The 19,790-nt window shown below is 51.9% G+C and overlaps 1 protein-coding gene across 5 annotated transcripts in view; it reads left to right on the top strand.

The window, feature by feature from the left end:
• Col5a1 (collagen type V alpha 1 chain) overlaps positions 1–19,790 on the top strand; it is a 151,357-nt gene that overhangs the window by 117,457 nt on the left and 14,110 nt on the right. For all 5 annotated transcript variants that reach the window (XM_040745149.1, XM_040745148.1, XM_013124722.3 and 2 more), the window contains exons 43-63: positions 2,697–2,804; positions 4,084–4,137; positions 4,927–4,980; positions 5,067–5,174; positions 5,979–6,032; positions 6,135–6,242; positions 7,526–7,579; positions 8,304–8,411; positions 8,941–8,994; positions 9,221–9,274; positions 10,594–10,647; positions 11,224–11,277; positions 11,843–11,950; positions 12,029–12,082; positions 12,171–12,224; positions 12,930–13,037; positions 14,465–14,518; positions 15,291–15,326; positions 16,668–16,721; positions 18,270–18,525; positions 19,330–19,442. In XM_040745149.1, coding sequence (XP_040601083.1) covers positions 2,697–2,804; positions 4,084–4,137; positions 4,927–4,980; positions 5,067–5,174; positions 5,979–6,032; positions 6,135–6,242; positions 7,526–7,579; positions 8,304–8,411; positions 8,941–8,994; positions 9,221–9,274; positions 10,594–10,647; positions 11,224–11,277; positions 11,843–11,950; positions 12,029–12,082; positions 12,171–12,224; positions 12,930–13,037; positions 14,465–14,518; positions 15,291–15,326; positions 16,668–16,721; positions 18,270–18,525; positions 19,330–19,442 — 1,701 coding nt within the window. The remainder of the gene's footprint in view (positions 1–2,696; positions 2,805–4,083; positions 4,138–4,926; positions 4,981–5,066; positions 5,175–5,978; positions 6,033–6,134; positions 6,243–7,525; positions 7,580–8,303; positions 8,412–8,940; positions 8,995–9,220; positions 9,275–10,593; positions 10,648–11,223; positions 11,278–11,842; positions 11,951–12,028; positions 12,083–12,170; positions 12,225–12,929; positions 13,038–14,464; positions 14,519–15,290; positions 15,327–16,667; positions 16,722–18,269; positions 18,526–19,329; positions 19,443–19,790) is intronic.

The raw sequence follows: 19,790 nt of genomic DNA, 5'->3' as shown, positions 1-19,790 counted from the left end.
GGAGTCTGATTATCCTACAGGGATAGACCTCTGAGGAGCCAGCCTGGTGGCTAGACAGTCTGTCCCCTACAGACCTGTGTTCTGTCCAGCCTCTGAGCCTCCTGAGTAGCTGGGTCATACTGTCTGTTAAGTGAACATCGCCTTACCACCAGCCTCACCCCATGGCTGGGCCTTTTAGGAAAAAGTCAGTTATTTGAGAATGGATGGTCCCTTTATTGATGAGAACACAGGAGGGAGACACTGTCTGGCAGAGGATGGCAGGTAAGTTCTCAGGAGGTGGAACTACTCCTCTGTGAGGCCTGAGTTCACTGGGTTCTGAAAGGCCTGTAAATCCAGGACATTGGACAGGCCTGGGTTTCCACACAGCCCTTCTCTGATCTCCCAGCACGGCTCCCCATCCATAGTGGCACCAACACCCCCACTTCATGCTGACAGTTCATATGCAGCTTCATGCCCTCCCATTGCCCCTGATTTCCCACAGCTGTGGGGGTAGGTCTCCTAGATTCCAGTGCAGAATGCCAGAAGGAGCACCAGTGCAGGGTAGGCATGGAGCAGTGAGCTAGACACACAGGCCCACTGACCTGAGCTAGGGTAGCTCCGTGTTCTGTGTGGGCTGCTCTCCTGGGCTCACAAGAAGGAAGGACATCCAGACCACACTGGAGCATCAGTGCCACAGATAATCTTGCGATGTGCTTTTGCCAATTGATAGCATTGTACCATTTTTAGTTAGGTACCCAGAACACAGGTCCAGTTGGATTCTGGGTACAGCTCAGAAGCCCTTGGAGGCTCAGGACATTTGGCACTCACAGACTCAACCGGAGGAAGTGCACCATTTCCAGAGACTCAATATTTAAGCAGAAACCTTGCAAGAACTACACTAAGTAGGGGGATAGCTCCAGCAAGAGAAAACGATGGAGAGTGCGGCGCCAGCGCCACAAACTAGGTCCGAGGTATCAGGAAAAGAGAGACCAGACGTACAAACTGTTTGTACTAAGAGAATGCATGTGTTGCCTTTATTGCCAGGAGAGTGTGTATGTGTGTGTCTTCATTACAAATGCTAAGAGGTCTCTCCCTTGTAGGAGGGAGGAGCTTTTTATACAGGTTTACAGCACAGTGGAAAAAACCCCAGGTAGAAGAGATCATTGTTTTCCTCCTGCTAGATGTTGATGTCAGAGGGTCAAGGCCAGGGCAGTAAGCCAGGACTAGAAAACAGAAAGCACTTGGACTGGAAAACAAGTTGCACTTGTAGACTGACCAGCAACTCACAGAGACCCCATGGGGCTGGGGCCCAACAGGAGAGAGGGTCAGGGGCTCTGCAGACTCCCAGCCTGACAGGGAATGCAGGGAGAGAAACTTCCAAAACCCTAACCTGCCAGAGCCCTTTCTAGCTTAGGGAGGACAGGCTGGCTCCAAGGGGTGGGGAGTGAGGTATAGGAGGGACAGGATGGGCTAGCCTAGCATCCATGTCCCTCTCCTGTTGCTCACAATTTCTTTCTTTGTGTCATTGGAACAAAGACACTCCTAGCTGAGGTGAGAAAGTTCTCGTTGCTCACAGGTGATAGGATTTTGTCAAAACTGAGCATAGCAAGAACCAGTGAGATCACTGGAAAGGGTTAGTTGTGAGAAAAGCAAGTCAGAGTTAGGGGGGCAGAAGAGATAAGGGCCTGTATGTGTATATGCCTGAGGACATGCTTGAGTGTGTGTGTATGCATGGCATGCTGTGTGAATGCCATGCATGTGTATATGTGAGTATGCATGCCTGCACGCACGTAGCCCACATGCAGAAGCAGCATGCTTGTGCATATCCTATTGTGAGAATGCCCATGGACATGTGCGACTGGTTGTTTGTGCTTTTGTGCATGTGTGTGCACACACGCCATGTGTCTGTGTGTGCACAGGCAGGGTGCTCACAAAGAATTGACAGAGTAGCAGAGCTTGTGCAAGCTGCTGCTCAGGCCGTTCTGTAGCAGCACAATGTGGTCCCTGCTCACCAGCTCAGAGGAGCCCAAGCAAGCTCAGGGACTTAACGTTCACAAGCTCTGCTAATAAGCTTCCTGTCACTTTGACAAATATGTGAGAGAAACCACTTAAATCAAAGGATTGTTGGGGCTCGTGGTTCCGGAGGTTTCGGTTCGTGGTTGGCTCCGTTGCTGTGGCTCTACAGTGAGACAGACCATCATGGTAGAAGGGCATGCTGGGTCAGGGCAGCCAGGAAGGACTCTGGGGAGGGGGAGGTGAATCTTATTCCCCCAGAACAACTGTGGTGACCTACATTCCCTAATGAGGTCCAGCCTCCTCAGATTTCCACAGCACCCCCAGATGGAACCAAGCCCTCACCATGGCATGTCCAAACCACAGCACTAACTGTGCCTCAGTTTCCTCATCTGCAAAGGGGTGACCCTTGAATTTGCTGCCTGCTCCCCTCTGAACCATTTCAGGCTGACTCTGTGGGACTGGATTTCACAAGGTTTTATTCTGTGTGGGACTCTGGCAAAGCAGCGTGCCAGCCATTCAGAGTCCAAACTGGATAAAATCACCTCCATGCCCCTTGAAGACATGTTAGGACCATCATGGTCCTAAACACCCCCTCACACCCTCGGCTTCTTGCCCCAGGGCCCCTCTCTGAGGTGAAGAGTGGATGGCATCATGTTTCCAATATGAGTCTGTATTGAGTCTGAATTGTCTGTCTTCTCTAGGGCGAGAAAGGTCCACAAGGCCCAGCTGGCCGAGATGGCCTCCAAGGTCCTGTGGGGCTCCCTGGTCCAGCCGGCCCTGTGGGTCCTCCCGGAGAAGATGGAGATAAGGTACGGAGAACCCGGAGTGTGTGGGCGGGCAGACCATGAGGGCAAGGGCAGGGTTTTAAACAGCGTCTGATAGGCTATCGAGCGCTCAGCTGGCAGCACAGTGCTGTGTCCCTTCAGACCTGGTGTGAGGGAATGATTTTGAAGTAGCACACAAATAAATGGCAACAGATAAGACACTTGTGGGGAGCCTGGGAAGCGCTTGACTCCTGGGCAGCCTTTCTGTTGTCTGAGACGTGTACAGGTCATAGCCGGAGCTGAAGAAATTGCTCTCTGCTCCCTTCTAAACCTTTCAGACTAGGACTGTGTGGGGCTGGATTTAATGAGGTTTTACTCTGTGTCTATTTTTAAGTGTCTTCCCTTGAATGATGGAAGCTCTGTTTTTATTGCTATTTCTGATGCCATTACCGAGGAGCCTGGATTTTATACTTCATTAAGGAAAGGCTGTGCGGCTTAGCTCTACAGCCCTGCTCTCCATTTGTCAAAGCTCTCTGGTGATGTTTCTGACTTTGTCACCTCTGCACAGAGGACGTCTTAGTCTTGTGTCTCCACGTAGGAGGCGGTCCGATAGAAACACCAGAGAGGACGTCTACTAGCACCTTTGCAATAATCACAAAGGAAATAGAGGAGTGGGGGAGATGGTTCATTAGCAAAGCTCGTGCCTTGCAAGCATTAGGATATGAGTTTGGCTTCCCAAACACAGCCTTAAAAAGGCCAGGTGTGGTGGGGTGTCTATACTCTCAGAACCCAGGAGGTCCCTGGGGCTCTTTGGCTGGCCAGCCTAGTCGATGGAGGCAAGTTCAAGTCCACCGAGAAGCCTGTCTCAAAAAGGAGCAGATAATGAATAGGGGACTGCAGAGACAGCTCAGTGATTAAGGCACTGGCTGCTCTTGTAGAGGACCAGGGTTCAGTTCCCAGCATTCACATGGCAGCTCACACCTGCCTGTAACTCCAGTACCAAGGGATTCAACACCCTCTTCTGGCCTCCTTAGAGTATCCCATGCAGTGCACAGATATACATTCAGGCCATGTGCACACACATGAATGTGCACCTGCACACACATACACACACGTGCGCACGCGCACACACACACACCACCTATGTATACACGGACATCAAAATCAGAAAGGAAATCAAATTCACATAAGGAATGCTTTCTGTTCGCAAATCCTGGAACCATCTGGAGAGCAACTGTCGTCCGTCGCCAACAACGATTGCCCATAGAACCGAGTAGGGTACGTCCAGCCACTGGACTAACACGTCCTTCCTGTCCATCCCCAGGGAGAGATCGGGGAGCCAGGGCAGAAAGGAAGCAAGGGGGACAAAGGCGAGCAGGTAAGATTTGAGTGTGCTGGGGTGGCTGCTGAGAGCAGAGTGACCCTCTGTTCACACTCCATGATCCCAGCAAACTCCTGGGTCACACCAGTTAACGCTTCTTTTCCGAGAGTATCCAGTGTGCGTGCGTGGTCAGGGGTGTGAGAGAATCTCTTGGTGCAAGAACATGTGTCTTCCTGGGTGCCCATCACTGAGGACCACAGAGCTCTGCAGAGGCAAAGCATCCATTTGTCCCTTAGTCTTTCATACATTCAGGGATGCTGGGCTGAGGGCGCTGCAGCCCCATCACCCACACCAGCCCCCTCCAGTGCCATGAGTACCCTCCAAACTGGGAACTCACCTGAGCCTCAGACTGGTGTCAGTGTCATTACTCCTGAGGTGACATCAGAGGCGCTTGAGGACGGCGTACGAGCAAGGGTCATGGTGGAGTCCCTCCCTAGCTCAGCACTCAGGAGCTTTGAGACCTCTGATCCTTATTGTTTGAGGGGGGTTCTTTCTGTCACAACAGGGTGTGTGGTGATTGCTGAGAGGACACAGAGTGACCTTCCCTGTTTCTGTTACCCATAGCAATGTGATCTTGGTTGAGAGTCTTACCTGCTTCTCAGGGCCTACAACCTGGCTTGTGCCATGATGTTCATAGTTAGTGTTCCTCTGATGACTGGCACATTTGGGGACTAACTCTGATAAGTCACGTCTTGCACAATCTAGCCACTTCTGGAGACAGAATTGACCTACTCCTAGACTCATCTGCAATTCCAAAATAATTATGTCTCTGTTTGACCCCTACAGGGTCCTCCTGGACCTACAGGTCCGCAAGGCCCCATTGGACAGCCAGGTCCCTCGGTGAGTATCTGTGTTGAATGACGTAGCAAGGCCTACCTCTCAAGCCATTGTCTATTCTCACCCATGCTCTCACTTCCTTCTTCCAGGGAGCAGATGGTGAGCCAGGTCCTCGTGGACAGCAAGGCCTGTTCGGGCAGAAAGGAGACGAAGGCTCAAGAGGTTTCCCAGGACCACCAGGACCAGTGGGATTACAGGTAACCATGGAGCTTCCCGGCACCCCCCAGCAGAGGTGTCAGTACCTTGCCGGGCCCACTCTTGATGTCATTGTAAGAATGAGGAAACTGAGTCTCAGTAGTAGGGATTGGAAGATCTGCCAAGTACACACACACACACACACACACACACACACACACACACCCTTGTGTGATGCTCATACACAGTCACAACTGCTTCTGTGTTTACCGTGGGATACTGGGAAATGGTGAGCTGTAAGAAATGGATACAGGGTCCACATCTGAACAAACCACCTAGAAGTGACAGCCGTCCACCCAGTCCACCTCATCCAGTGCCCTCTAGGTTACCTGTTCTTACCTGCATGACTCAACTGGATGTCAATGAAACCCCAAGCTCACCATGTGCTGTAAAGCATAAACAAGCCTTTTGCTTTATGTTATGGGACATGTTAAATGTCATCAAATATTCTTTGAACACAAGACTTTATTTTGGAAAACACATTTTTTCGTTACTAGTGGTATTTGGCATATGGTGGGAACTTGATTTATCCGGAAGCGTCCCTGCTGCCGGATCATTAGGTTTATTGTTTTATGGGAAGCTGTCATAAGCTCTGGTGCTCATAAATCTTGGCATCCTCCTCTGATTATGTCCTCGGCCGTTTGAGCCCTGGAAGCAGGAAACCTCTTTCCATTGGAGGGAGACTCACAGAAACACATTTCAGGGCCTTCGGGAAACATCGCGGGAGAGGCAGTCATGGCAGTGACAATCACGAGAGCCATGTGTGTCTCTCACAGAGTAGTACCTCACCAGTTTCCTGTCCACAGGGTTTGCCAGGACCTCCAGGAGAGAAGGGTGAGACAGGAGATGTGGGCCAGATGGTAAGTAGCTGGGCCATCAGGACCCGATATGGCGCTCCTGGTTTACATTTTGGGGAAGGATGTTTACATCTGATCATGTTCAATGGCCTTTCTTCCTCCCAGGGACCTCCTGGCCCTCCAGGCCCCCGAGGACCCTCTGGAGCTCCAGGTGCTGATGGGCCACAGGGTCCTCCCGGAGGAATTGGCAACCCTGGTGCAGTAGGAGAAAAGGTAATGGCCAGCTACTTATCACAGTGTCTGCCTCATAGCTACATGAAGTGTAGTGCATTTGTTTGTGTGTACATGAAGTTCTGTGTGCCTGTGTGTGGATGCACTCGTGTGCCTGTGTATGAGCACACACAGGCACATATACGTGTGTGTTTGAGACACTCCCATTACACTCATCTTGAAACCTAACAGTAGATTCATGACCCCAAATTCGGAACGCTGACAGTGTTCATTTGTAACAACCATTTGCCAAATTCAAAGCAGTAACGCGCTCATTCCTCCCAGCCCCGCTCCCTCCCTCCCCTCTAACTGGGATCTGATAAAAGTCACATCTCTCCTGTACATTGAGCTTTCTGTGACCACCTCTCCCTAGCTCTGCTTTCTCACAGCCAAGGCCTCATCATTCCTCTGGTTAGTGTTAGGGCCTGGCTCTTGAGACTGACTGAACACAGTGAGCCCAAGGGTATGGGCACTAGTATGAGTGGATATGTGCATGCATGCTTGTGGATACACATGTGTGATTACATGTGTGGGCACCATGATGGTTTCAGCGTGAGACTGAGCTCCACAGGGTGCTGAGAACATGGCCTTAGGGGCCATCTTGGGCCCTGGGAGGGCTGGAAGCCTGCTGCCTGCCCTTCTTGAGGCTTGCTTCTGACGTAGGGCATTGCGAGCAGGACAGTTCGTCCTTGTTCTCTATGAAAAGAAAGGGAGAGATAAGTGGGAGTGGTTAGAGGCACCGCTGTCTCCGCCCCACAGCCTCACCCCTCACCACTAAGTCGCAGGCCCTCCTTCCTGTCTCAGTGCTGCAGGGGAAGACAACAGGTCTCTGCGTTTCTACTCTGCTTTGCTCCCTGTTAGCTGCTTTTCCCACTGCTGTGGCAAAACCCCTGAGGGAATCAATGTAAAGGCTGATGGGCTGGGCTGGCTCCTCACAGCAGGAAAGGCGTGGTGTCCGTGTGCTAGGGGGCTGGCTGATCACACCACATGTGTCAGGACGCAGAGCTAGCTCCTGCCTGGGACAGCCTTGAGTCCCTGTCCCTTGTGATCTGTACACTGCCTCCTCACATGTCCCCCTCAGTCCTCTCACGTCCCTTGTTCCTCGTTGGCTTCCCCTGCATTTCTGTGAGCTGTCAGGAGACAGTAACACTGACTCCACGGAGCCCTGGACACCAGATGCCCGAGGATAGGCAGGCAGAATGGGGCATATGGACCGGTGCTGGCAAATGGCCCATGCTCTGTCACTGTCAGTGAGGGAGCCTTCCAACTCTGACTTGTCTCCTCAGGGGGAGCCTGGTGAAGCTGGAGAGCCTGGTCTTCCAGGAGAAGGAGGTCCCCTGGTGAGTGTGGCCCTGGAGGAGCAGTGGGATGTGCCTGGTGGGAACACTGACAAGGCACTGGACCAGAAGCTTCGTCCTTGCCTCAGTTTCCCCTCCCATGACCCTACTATGTCGAACAACATAGAACTTGCTGGGCAAGTGTGGCATCTTGTGGGGGGTGAGCTCATGTGCATGCATGTGTACATATGCGAGGGCTGAGCACACACACACATGGGTACATACAAAGACCTCAGCAATGACCTCCCAACTCATGGCCACCGGTAACTGCCACCTGTGGTGCATAGGCCCCTTTACAGGCTGCTCTGAATGTGAGCATTGCTACCTTGTTGACTTAGCTAGCCTGAGAATACCCATGGTATGGTCACTGAGAGGACATCCCCAGAGTAGCTTCGGGCCTAGGAAACTTCTCGGGGGACTGAAGTGTCTCAGTTTCCTGCTGATTTCTGTGCCTGAGAACTATGGGGCTCCGTAACTGCCTTTCGCTAGTCCAGGAACCATGCTTACCTAGAGCTGAGTCTAGAAGACCAGGGCTCTTTGCCTGCTTGGTGGTACATATGGGGTTGCCATGGAGAATTGGAAGCAAGAACAGTACCATTCCCATCCTGGGGCCCAAGAGGTGCTGGGAAGGGGCTGGCAGGGAGAGGCGGCAATAAGTCCATGGATAGTCCATTGCAGGCCAGCGCCTTTCAGTGGTCTCTGAAAACTGAACCATCTTCCTCTCCAGGGACCTAAAGGAGAAAGAGGGGAGAAGGGAGAGGCTGGCCCCTCTGGTGCTGCTGGACCCCCCGGACCCAAAGGCCCTCCTGGAGATGATGGTCCCAAAGGCAGCCCTGTGAGTAATGCTAGATGCTGTGGCATCTGGGCAGCGTCCATTCCGAGTCCTTGTAGCGCCTGCATCGTGTGCTCCCTGATCTAGGAACAGCTGTGCGGATGCTGTGTGGTTTTGTCTACTCTAGCGGTTCCCACAGCAGCTGCTGATGAAGCTGCGAGGGGAGCAGGAAGCACGGGACGGCAGCCGGTGGGGCCTCCCGAGGAAGGGTCTCAGACCCAGGGTACCGTTTTTCCATGCTGGCCCCAATTTTGCATCAGAAGCCGAAGGGGCCAGCAGAGTGGATGTGTGGGTAGGACGCCTTAGTCTCAAGCGAGCGGACGCCTGCCCTCCCTAGTCTCAAGCGGGCAGAAGGCTGCTGCTCTGCGCCTGCCTCGTGGGCAGGTTTGCTCTTCTGTGGACACTTCAGGATAGGGGCCTCCTAATCAAAAGTGCTGGAGGTGTTGCCACTGTCCCTTGTCTGGTGACCTGGGTTGTGGTAGGGCCCAGCAGGGCGTGCCAGGCTGCTGACAGTTTGTGTCTCTCTTCTCAGGGCCCTGTGGGCTTTCCTGGAGATCCTGGTCCTCCTGGAGAGCCAGGCCCTGCAGTAAGTATCCATCGCATTCCTGCTATGTCTTGTCATCCCCAATTTGCTTGCTTCCACCCCTCTGCCGGGGTTTCTCGGGCACAGCCCCCTCCAGGTTGTCCCTGTTCCAATGCCCAGCTTTCGGGTGCAGTAGGTGCATTTGGGCTTGGGAAAAGACTTGAGGATACACTATGGCTGGAGGGTGAGCTTGAGCTCTCCAGTGGAAACAACTCTCTTGTTCCCACAGGGTCAAGATGGTCCACCTGGAGACAAAGGGGATGATGGTGAACCTGGACAGACGGTGAGTGCATGGTCTGATGGCTTCCTGGTAAAAGCATCCCTGCTTTCTTGGGTCCTTATGAGAAGCCCAGACTTAGATCCCTCTTGACTGTGGCCAGAGCTTAGTTAGGATCCTCAAGGACCTAATGAAGAATGGGACCCTTCCTCCGAGGGAAAGATCCATGTGCAGTTCCACCAGGGGACCTGTACAGAGTTCTAAGGGCTCTGCAAAGTGTTCCAGATCTCACCCTGATTGTCAGCCAAAGCTGCTCAGCAGGTGTGCACCTTCTCTCATGGGCCCAACAGCCCTGTGACTGAGGCCACTTGGGCTTGAGCAGCCGTTTTAATGCAAGGTGGTCTCATCGGAGTGGGACCAGGCGACCCTTTCAGGTCGCTGGGCTGGACTGTGCCTTCCTCTGCGGTCTCTCCAGCCCACCCCCAGGGTGGGTCCAGCTCCTAGGGATGACTGCCCAGGTCTTTTTGCTGCTGATGTGATAATGTTACAGGCTGGGGGCATTAAAACAAGATACATGTGTTTGGCTCAGGGTGCTAGAGTTGAGGAAGTAAAGACAGAGGGTGTGTCTTGCTGTGACTTAACAAGGCAAGAACAGATATGGTGGCTTGTGCTTCTGATTCCAGCACTTGGAAAACTGAGGCAGGAGGACTGCTACTAGTTTGAGGCTTCCTGATCTACATAATGAGTTCAGTGTCAGCCTTGGTGTTAGAGTAAGACCCTGTCTCAAATAACAGTAATGTAGTGGACGTCATCCTAAAGTGATGGGGAAGAGGAGACGGGCTTAATCGCCCTTTTATAATTAGCTCATCTCTGTGACAGTGGCATAGACCATGCATGCTCACACGACCTGATTACCAGGCCCCTCCTCTCAACACCAGCACAGGGGCAATTTGATATGGATTTCAGAGGCCATTCAAACTGTATCACTGACCCAAGGGCAAAGACCGGTGTCACTGATCTGAGACAGGCAGCAATGGAAATGAAAGGCTAGGGACACAGGCTGCCAGCCAGATGTACCCTGTACATGCGTCCAGCTTGGTCCTTCTGCAAATGAGATGTAGGCAATGGCAACATGGTGGAGACCAGACAGCCAGAGTGTTAGACTCAAGTGTGCCCCAGGGGGATCTCTTTGTTCAAGATGCAGCAACAGGGATGTGATTTGTCCTCTCTGAGTGCCACCAGCAGGATACAGAGCTTCCTATGCTCGGGTGCAGGACTAGCCATAGAAAGAACTGACTCTCCACGTGTTTCCTTGGCTGTGGGCACCACAGCCCTGAGCCCTGATGTGACAGATTTCTAATGCTCTCTGTTCTTTCCCCAACCAGGGATCTCCAGGCCCTACTGGTGAACCTGGTCCATCTGGACCTCCAGGAAAGAGGGTAAGTCCTTCCGCCCACCCCCTCCCCACTTACTGGCTGCTTCCTGCACAAAGCCTTCTATCCCTTGTGGACCCCCCAGTATGCCCCACATGGCCCCAAGGAGGGTATGTGGGACATATTCATAAGGTCGCAGATCTGTGGGAACACAACCGAGTGGAGCAACCTCTGAGGAAGTAAAGTCTAGACCAGCGTGTTTAGGATGGCCAGTGACTGGCCTGTTTATACCACCATGGGAGAGAAAACTTTCAAAAGCTGCACTCTCCTTGTCCCTAGACCAGCCTATGTGAACAAAGGAGATCCAAGACAAGGAACAGATGTCTGTGTTGCAAGCCCCCGTGGATGCCTGGACTGTGGTGCTTGAGCCAAAGAGTGTAGAGGCGGGAGAGGGCCTTCTAGACAGCAGGCATCTAGGGCTTCCTTAGATCCACTAGAGGCTTTGCAGGCTCCTGGAGTCATGGGACCCCATCTTCACTGGAGAGCGGTCCAGGTTGGCCTCACGCTCTGCAGCTCTCCCTGGAGTCTGGGCCTGGTCTCCAAGCTCACACTCAAGTCTTAGTTGTTATATTGTTTTTCTAGGGTCCCCCAGGCCCTGCAGGCCCTGAAGGCAGGCAAGGGGAGAAAGGAGCCAAGGTAAGTTACCCTGGTGGTTGTGACCTCTGTGGGCCTGAAGGAGGTTGGGGCAGTGGTAGGGCACAGCCTGAGGGCAGAGGAGCCATGGAGGCAGAGGGAGGAGGCAGAAAGAGCCAGGGTGAGGTCACACGCAGTTTTTGACCTGTGACAGAGGGGGAGGCAGTGCACACAGGCACCCAGCCTTAGGACACTATGACGGCCGTTACCTGAGTGGCACATGTGGTGCCCAGCCCTGGAACATCCAGCCACGCTTGGCTTGCAGTGAGGTGACCTGTAGGCCTGGATGTGAACACTCGCCGTGTTTCTCTGAGACTTAGTGAGCTCTGCATCTGGGTGCCGTGTGGCACAACACCTGGTAGGTGACCTGCAGTTGTAGTTGCCACACTCAGCAGGAGTCAGGGAGCCACTGCGTTTGGACGTTAACAGGCTGGAGAGCAGGCCAAGTCAGTCTCCACGGGAAGGAGGGAAGTGACACCACCCAGGACATGGGGGCAGCTCTGAAGCCCCCCCAGGGGTCTTGGGCTGAGTGCCTTGAGCCTCTGAACATCCACGTCCTGCTCCGCAGGGAGAAGCCGGCTTAGAAGGCCCTCCTGGGAAGACTGGCCCTATTGGCCCCCAAGGGGCCCCTGGGAAGCCTGGCCCCGATGGTCTTCGTGGGATCCCTGGTCCTGTGGTAAGTGGCCCAGAAGGCCTAGGGTGAGGGAGAGATGCCGATGGGGGCACATAATCACATCAAGGAACTCTGTTTCAGGGTGAACAAGGCCTCCCAGGATCCCCAGGCCCTGACGGCCCACCTGGCCCCATGGTGAGCAGCATGAAATGTCAGTGTGTCTGTATAGGTAGGACGCTGGAAACCCCTGGGGCAAGGACACTGACTCTCCCTTCTCCTGCAGGGTCCTCCAGGACTCCCTGGACTCAAAGGAGACTCTGGTCCCAAAGGTGAAAAGGTGAGCTAAGACTTGGGGGACTCCAGTATTGCAATGACAACGCCATTAACTCATTCGCTGGAGTTATTGACCTACCACTAAGTTCCTGATGTGACTGTTGTGGGACCTGGAGGTAGAGCGACAGAGGAGAAATGTTCATGTCTGTATCAAGGTGTCCTAAAAGCCCCAGAATTGACAAGAACTTTCTAGAGGCCCTGGTAGCCTCATTAGCTGATGGAGACTTTCCTCCTCCTCACATTGATTTATTTGTAAATAAACAGCTGGTAAGGCAAACAGCTGTTCGCAGAGTAGGCAGGAAGAACCACCCTTTCCCACTTTGATATCCTTCACCAATATAATGGAAGCTGGAAGTCCTTCCAGAACATTCTAGAAACTCACGTGAAGCCAAAAGATATACATATAAGGCAGATATAGTGGCTTTTTTTCTTGAAAGATGTTTAAATGAATATAATATCCTTAGCACTCGGCAGTTTCCGTTCAGTGTCAGCCCTTGTAGGAAAGGGGTGCATGCTTACCAAAAGTCAGAAAGTTTACTAAGTAAAAGGATAGACACAAACTATCCCTCAGAGTATGGCCTCTGGGCCTGTGAACCCCTATATGCTTCTTTTTGGTTGTTACTGGTTTCAGTGGGGTACAGGGATGGTGGTGATACTGTGGAACTGTACTGGTAGTATGGCTACCTCTCACACCTTTATTTTCTCACAGGGCCATCCAGGCCTGATTGGACTCATCGGACCTCCAGGTGAACAGGGTGAAAAAGGTGACCGAGGACTCCCAGGCCCCCAGGGCTCATCTGGTCCCAAAGGAGAACAGGTACATACAGTAACTAACATCCTCAGGGACGCTTCCAGCTTCCCTCGGAGCTGGGAGGATGCCCTCGCTGCCAGGGAATCCCAAACCTTGCTTTGCAGATGGGGGCCAGTGGGGGCTTGGAGTTAGCTAGGTCCCCAAGGCACAAGTTAGAACACACCCCTACCCCAGGTCCTGGGTGGAGGCAGGAGCTCACTGCTGTGATGCCCCTTGGAACTAGAGGGCCTTAGCGGTAAGATCTTTTCCTCTTCTCCACTGAGTAGCCGGGCAGAAGGCTGGTGTGGGTCATCAGTCACGTTCACTGTGGAGAGAGGTAGAGCAATGGCCGCTAGCATCTCTGCCTTCACCTTGCCACAGATGCCCACATCCGACCCCAGACTTCCCCTGGGATCCACTGTAGTTGGTTAATGTGTAGTCTTGCTGAGCCATGGTAGAGGAAACCCTGGCTGCCTGTTGATTTGACTGTAGGGAGACTCCCAATCTGAAAGAAGTGTAGTTTGTGTATGGTGCGGGCGAAAAGACACACATGTGTTTGATGGGAGTCCCCAGTCACTGTAGTACCCCCAATATGACAGTATTCACACCTGGGGATCTTTGCTTATGCACACGTAGGTGTAGTCTCTAAAGACAACAGGATGTGGGGGTGACAGGAGCCTCTGGAAGCTGAGCAAGCAGTAGACACCCCCCTTTAGGTCATATTGAAAGTAGATGGTGTCAAAGGATGAGGCTCTCTTGGAACCCTGCCCCAGCCACTATGGGCAGTCTTCTGGCTGCCAGGTGTCACCATGCTTCGGTGACACTCTTAGACTTGTGTGGCTCTGTACGTGGAGGCTCACTTCTCCACACGGGTGTGGTCTTGGCCATGTTGCACGTAGAAAGTGTTTCCAGGGTGCAGGCTGGAGAAGCTTGGGACACACTAGGGACTCAGAGGCCAGGCCCTGTGAGCTAACAGTGGAGGGAGACCCTTTGTTCTCTGTGAGGCTGGGCTGTCAACTGTGGCTGGACAGAGCAGGCTCTGGGACACTCACTGCTCTCCCTCTGTCCATTATGGTGAGACCTAGCACCATGAGCCGAGATATGTGACCAAGACGGGCAGGAGGATGGAAAAGGCTTTTCTGAGTTCTAGTAGCATATGGGGTAGTGGTATCTTAGTTTACAGTTTCTTCCAGCCTGGGCTCAGGGAGCTGGGCCTGGAGACTTCAACCTGTAGCTGATGTTCTGATGAATTAGTTCAGTCCAGTGAGGAGCCATGTTGGCTCTCACTGTGAAGTAAGTTCTAGAGTAGTTGACTACAGCTGCCTGCCAGGCTTCAATGTCCCTGGAAAGGGGACTATGAGGGAGCCTGGAATCATAGTAGGGTCACAGGGGTCACCTTTCTCAATTTCACCCCATCTAAAAACTAGTAACCTATATTTTCTGCTTCTTTCCAGGGTATCACTGGTCCTTCCGGCCCACTTGGGCCTCCTGGGCCCCCTGGCTTGCCGGTATGTATCTGGGACAGGTACAGGGGATACAGGACCCAGTAGATACAAGGAGGAAAGGGAGACGCATGAGTCAGACTAGAGAACCACACGGAAGTCAGGAGAGATGACTGAACCAGGGTTGATTTGTATATAATGCAACACTGGGATTCTTAGAGCAGGAGAGGGGTTGCTGGTTCCCTAGTTGCCTTGCCAATGGGGAAGGGAGGGGGGAAACTTTAATGCCTGAATCCCCTCCCAAAGAATGGAGACCCTTCTGTAAGCATGTGGAGTGAGGGAGGGGAGTGTCTTGGCTCTCCTCTTCCTAATGTGCATGGGCCAGGCCAGCCCAGTCCAGGTTTGAGAATGAGGGACCTGCCCTCTCGGCAACCTGGCCTAAGCCTCCCTTGTGTTTTGAGGGTCCAGAACCCCAATGTCACTCCCAAATCCCTGAGTTCTGCCCACTCTGACCTGTCTGTGTCAGATGAGCCTTGGGCCCACATGGCCATGGATGTCCAGCAGCTACCTTGTTTGAGGCCTCTCGGGAGCCCAGAACTCCCTTGACTCTTAATGTCCAAATGTCATTCTCAAGCTGAGCATTGTGGGCAGGGTGGCTTCTCATGAGACATCCTCTGCCTCCTGGGGGAGGGGGGTGAATGGCAGCTACAACCAGCCCTCCTCCTGCCCACCAGCCAAGCACATGCAGAGAGGAGTCAGGAGGTCAGGGACAGGCTGAGCAAAACTAGGACCTGTTGGCCCCTCTGTTTACTGACATTCTGACCTCTGCTCTCTGCAGGGCCCTCCAGGTCCCAAAGGTGCTAAAGGCTCTTCGGTAAGTGACTGCCTTGAGGGGACCCATGATACCTGAGACTACCTGGGAGGTGGGAGAAGAGTCCCCTGGGAAGTGGGTTACCCTGGACACTCACCCTGACCCGTGGAGGTCCTCTCCACCCCTCCTGTCTTCTTCCTCATTCCATTGTGTGCTGTTGATGCTCCTTGTTTTCTCTGGGGGAAAAAACGATTCTATTGCTCTACTGATGGCTGCTTTCAAGTATTATTTTAATTGTAGCTGTTCATGGGGTACAATGGGATAAAATCAATTTAGACTCACTAGCTCTGCCAGATCCTGCAGCCTCTTCTCATGTGTTCATGGGCCTGAGTGTGGCTTTTCACTATGTGCATATGACATGTCCTCATCAAATTGGAGTCATCGGTGTTTCTGTGTCTTTATTGTGACCCTGTGTTTGGAGCCCTCCAGCCTCTCTAGGTATTCGTGAAACCTAGCAGGCTAGTACACGTATCAGTAGTCCCTCCACTGTACTGCAGAACACCACGTTTTATTCCTTCTGTGTAACCGTGTTTGGTACCCGACGTCCATCCTCCCTCCCTCCAATGTCCCAGCCCCCTGTCCCTTCCCCCAGCCTCTGGAAATCAACCATTCTGTCATCCACTTTCTACTAACTATTACTGTTCAAATCATTCTACACTGTATTTCTGGTAATGTTCACTTGAGCGGGCCCCTGGTTGCCACCACCCCTCCCCCATGTCCCCATGCACAGGACAAGATGTCCTTCTTTATGACTGAGCAACACTCCTGTGTGCACGATGCATTCCTTATTCACCAGCTGGGGCACCTAGGCTGATCCCACGTCTTAGCAGTAACCACACGGGTGTGGGAATGTCACACAGACACAGTGACTTTGTGTCCTCGGATGCACACTTAAGAGGTAGAACAGCGAGATTGCGTGGCATGTCCATCTGCGTTTAGGTTCCACCATGACAGAGCTATTCTGCATTCCCACCAGCAGAGTCCCATCCTCTCTGGCACTTCTCTCTGTCTCTCTGATAATGGCCCTGCAGGCTGAGGTGGGATGGAGTCGTGCCGAGGGTCGGGTTTACATTGCCCACTGTGGCCCATGCAGCTGGCATGCTTCCAGAAACCTGTTTGTTGGCATTTGCATTTCTTTGTGACACCCGTCTCCTGTCTTTCTGAATGAGCCCAGCCCGTCCCAGACCAACACATCTGGGCTGTTTGCTCCCGTCTGAGGAGGGTGCCAGCCTCAGGAGCAGAGAAGTCCTGCCTGCCTTGTCCCTTTGTCCTGACATTTCCAGAGCTAGTAGGACTATCAGATCACAGAAGGCCCCATGACCAAGTTTGTTGCTTTCTCCCCAGGGTCCCACTGGCCCGAAGGGCGAAGCAGGCCACCCAGGACTCCCTGGCCCACCCGTAAGTAGTCTGTGAAGTGTGGAGGGAGACTGAGGGAGCGTCTGTTTGTGGGACTTGCTAAGTGACATGCAGTGAAACTCAGATGGATATCCAGAGGCTGGTCCCTGGGGCTGGGGGGGGCGGGCAGAGGGATCTGTGAGTGTCACAGATCTGTCCAAGGAGCTCATGGGCTGACTTGCCCTGAGTAGGATTATTGGCCAGAGACTGGGGGAATGTGCGTGTGCATGTATGTATGTGGCTATATGAAACTATATAAGTGTGCCATATGACTGTACATGCATATGTATGCTTAGTTATGTGTGTATATATTCATATGTGTAAGTAATAATTTGTGCCTCTATGCATGTTTGTAAGTATGGACTTGTGCATTTGTGTGTACCCTATACATAGGTGTGGAAATATACATGTATAAGCATGCACATATGCATGTGCAAGTGCATGTTTATGTTTCTCTGTGCTATAAGCATGTGTGTGAACTTTCATACATATGTGTATTTAGGTGTGTAAATGTGTATATATGCTTATATGAACATGAATATATAGATATGTTATATATGCTTCTCTATGTATATGTATATCTATTATGAATATTTATATGTATGTACATATAAGAACATGCATTCAGGTATTTGTATTTCTATCTGTGTATTGTACACATACATATATGTGTGTGAATATGCATTGTAAAAATGAAAGTGTTTTTCTATATGTATATGTGTGTGCATATATATGAACATGCATTTGTATATACACAGATGTGCATATGTATGTACATGTGTGTGAGCATGCATTTGTGTACATATACAGGGGCATATTTGGGAACATGATATATGTAGCCATGTATATGTATTTTTGTGCTTATGTATATGAACATGAATATGTAGTGTATATTTCTGTATGTACATTGCATATGTGCATATATGTATTGTGAACATGCATATGCGTATGGGCATATGTATTTATGTATTTGTGTATGTATGTGTTTGTCAACATACCTATGTAAATGTAGAGGCATGTTTCTATACATGTATTGTGAATATGCGTGTGTGTTTCTGTATGTGTGTATTGTGCATGTATGTATATATACATGAATATGAATGTATAAATGTGTAGGTATTTCTAGATTGCATATATGTGTGTGAACATGAATGTGTGTGTTTCTGTCTGTGCATTTTGCATATGTATGTGTATGAACTGTCATGTATAAACATCCAGCAAGTTTCTATGTTAGTATTATGATGTGTGTTGTTGTGTGACAGAACAACAGACAAAGCTAAGGCCTTGAGCCACTGCACTCTGGAGGAGAGGCAGGGCCTTGAGCTCAGGGAAGAAAGGCACTTAGCCCAGGGAAACACGTGGTTGGTGGATGGGCATGGAATATTTAGGATATAGGAAGGAGAGAACAGTGTGGGCTGGCAGTTGTCCTTCCAACACAGGACACACAGCCCGAGAGACCCAGGCTTCTGGTTCAGGGTCATCTTAACTCTGCCCGTGGATCAGGGCCATCTGTGTCTTCTTCTAGCATGACTGATCTCTTCTGCACCCCAGGGCCCTCCAGGTGAGGTCATCCAGCCCCTGCCAATCCAGGCATCCAGGACTCGGCGGAACATCGATGCCAGCCAGCTCCTAGATGATGGGGCTGGGGAGAGCTACGTGGACTATGCAGATGGCATGGAGGAGATCTTTGGCTCCCTCAACTCCCTGAAGCTGGAGATTGAGCAGATGAAACGGCCACTGGGCACACAGCAGAATCCCGCCCGTACCTGCAAGGACCTACAGCTCTGCCATCCTGACTTCCCAGACGGTGAGCCACAGAATGGGAGACTGGGCCAGTCAGAGCCACCTCCTCACTCACCGTCTGTGGGAGGAAGAGTAGGCTACACCCTTTATTAATTAATCTGCAGGAATGTCAGAGAGGGAGATGACACAGAGGAGGCCAGATAGGGGGCGAGCTCCAAGACTTCAAGGCTGATCAGGCATTTTCCTGCTTTACTCTGAGCCTCATTGCTCCTGATCTGTAAAATGGGGGCAGAAACATGCCCTGTGAGTGGTAAAAGGACAGTGTGTAAGATGCCTTTGGCCTGGCACTTAGCTAGCCCTCGAGGCGGCTTGATGTCAGGATGTGCAATGCTTGGGAAAGCAGGTTTTAAATACTGGCAGAACCATGGATCCCCACTCTCACCCTCTTTAAACCAAAGGCCAATGGAGCAGTAAACCAAAACCAGCTTGCCTTCCCCCAGGAAACAGGGACATTCCTCCTGCGGGATTTGTGGGGTGTCTGATTCCAGTAAATCCTGACTCCACACTTGCGAATTTCCAGGTTCTTCTCAGGATATTCTCTGTCTTTCTGTCGTTCATCCATCAAGGTCGGCAGACACTTACACAGTGTGCGGCATGCCCAGCCGTGCTCTTGTGAACAGGGCTGTCCGCCAGTCTTTATGCTTCCCGCAGGAAACGGAAAGTGCTGTGATATGGGGAAGGAAGGCTGTGCCGGTGGCTTTATGGCCCTGGCTGTGCGTTTAACAGCTAGGCTGAGATGTTGCGGTGGCTTCTGCTACTGTCCCGGGAGCCATTCTCATGAATCTGCCTCCCTGCCTCTGAAATCCAGGTGAATACTGGGTCGATCCCAACCAAGGGTGCTCCAGGGACTCCTTCAAAGTCTACTGCAATTTCACAGCCGGAGGATCCACGTGTGTCTTCCCTGACAAGAAGTCTGAGGGGGTGAGTGCCCGTGTCTCCTGCCTGCTTCCGCTCGGGCCAGGGCTTCAGTATTTCTTGTGTGTATGCAGCTTTAAGGCTAAAAGCCAGAGGCCAATCATTTTCAGAACCAAGGGCATTCTTCTGGAAGTTGCTCTTAAGTGATCCTAAGATGAGATATTTCAGGCATGCAGGTGCAGCCTGGGACTGTCCCGTGAGAGGCAGCCTTCCCTGCAGCTCAGCAGCACCACAGTCCACACCAACCTAAAACTTTGGGGACAAGACATCTGGAAGCCGCTTGTCCCTAAACTGCACATGCCGGCTTATTTCTGTGGGGTTTATCCCAGGCCTCTGAAGTGCCAGGCAGGGGTG

This window comes from Mesocricetus auratus, unplaced genomic scaffold (assembly GCF_017639785.1).
Source record: "Mesocricetus auratus isolate SY011 unplaced genomic scaffold, BCM_Maur_2.0 Super-Scaffold_100004, whole genome shotgun sequence".
NCBI lineage: Eukaryota > Metazoa > Chordata > Mammalia > Rodentia > Cricetidae > Mesocricetus > Mesocricetus auratus.
Note: the sequence above shows the minus strand (reverse complement) of the source record. Positions and strands in the feature narration are given on the sequence as shown.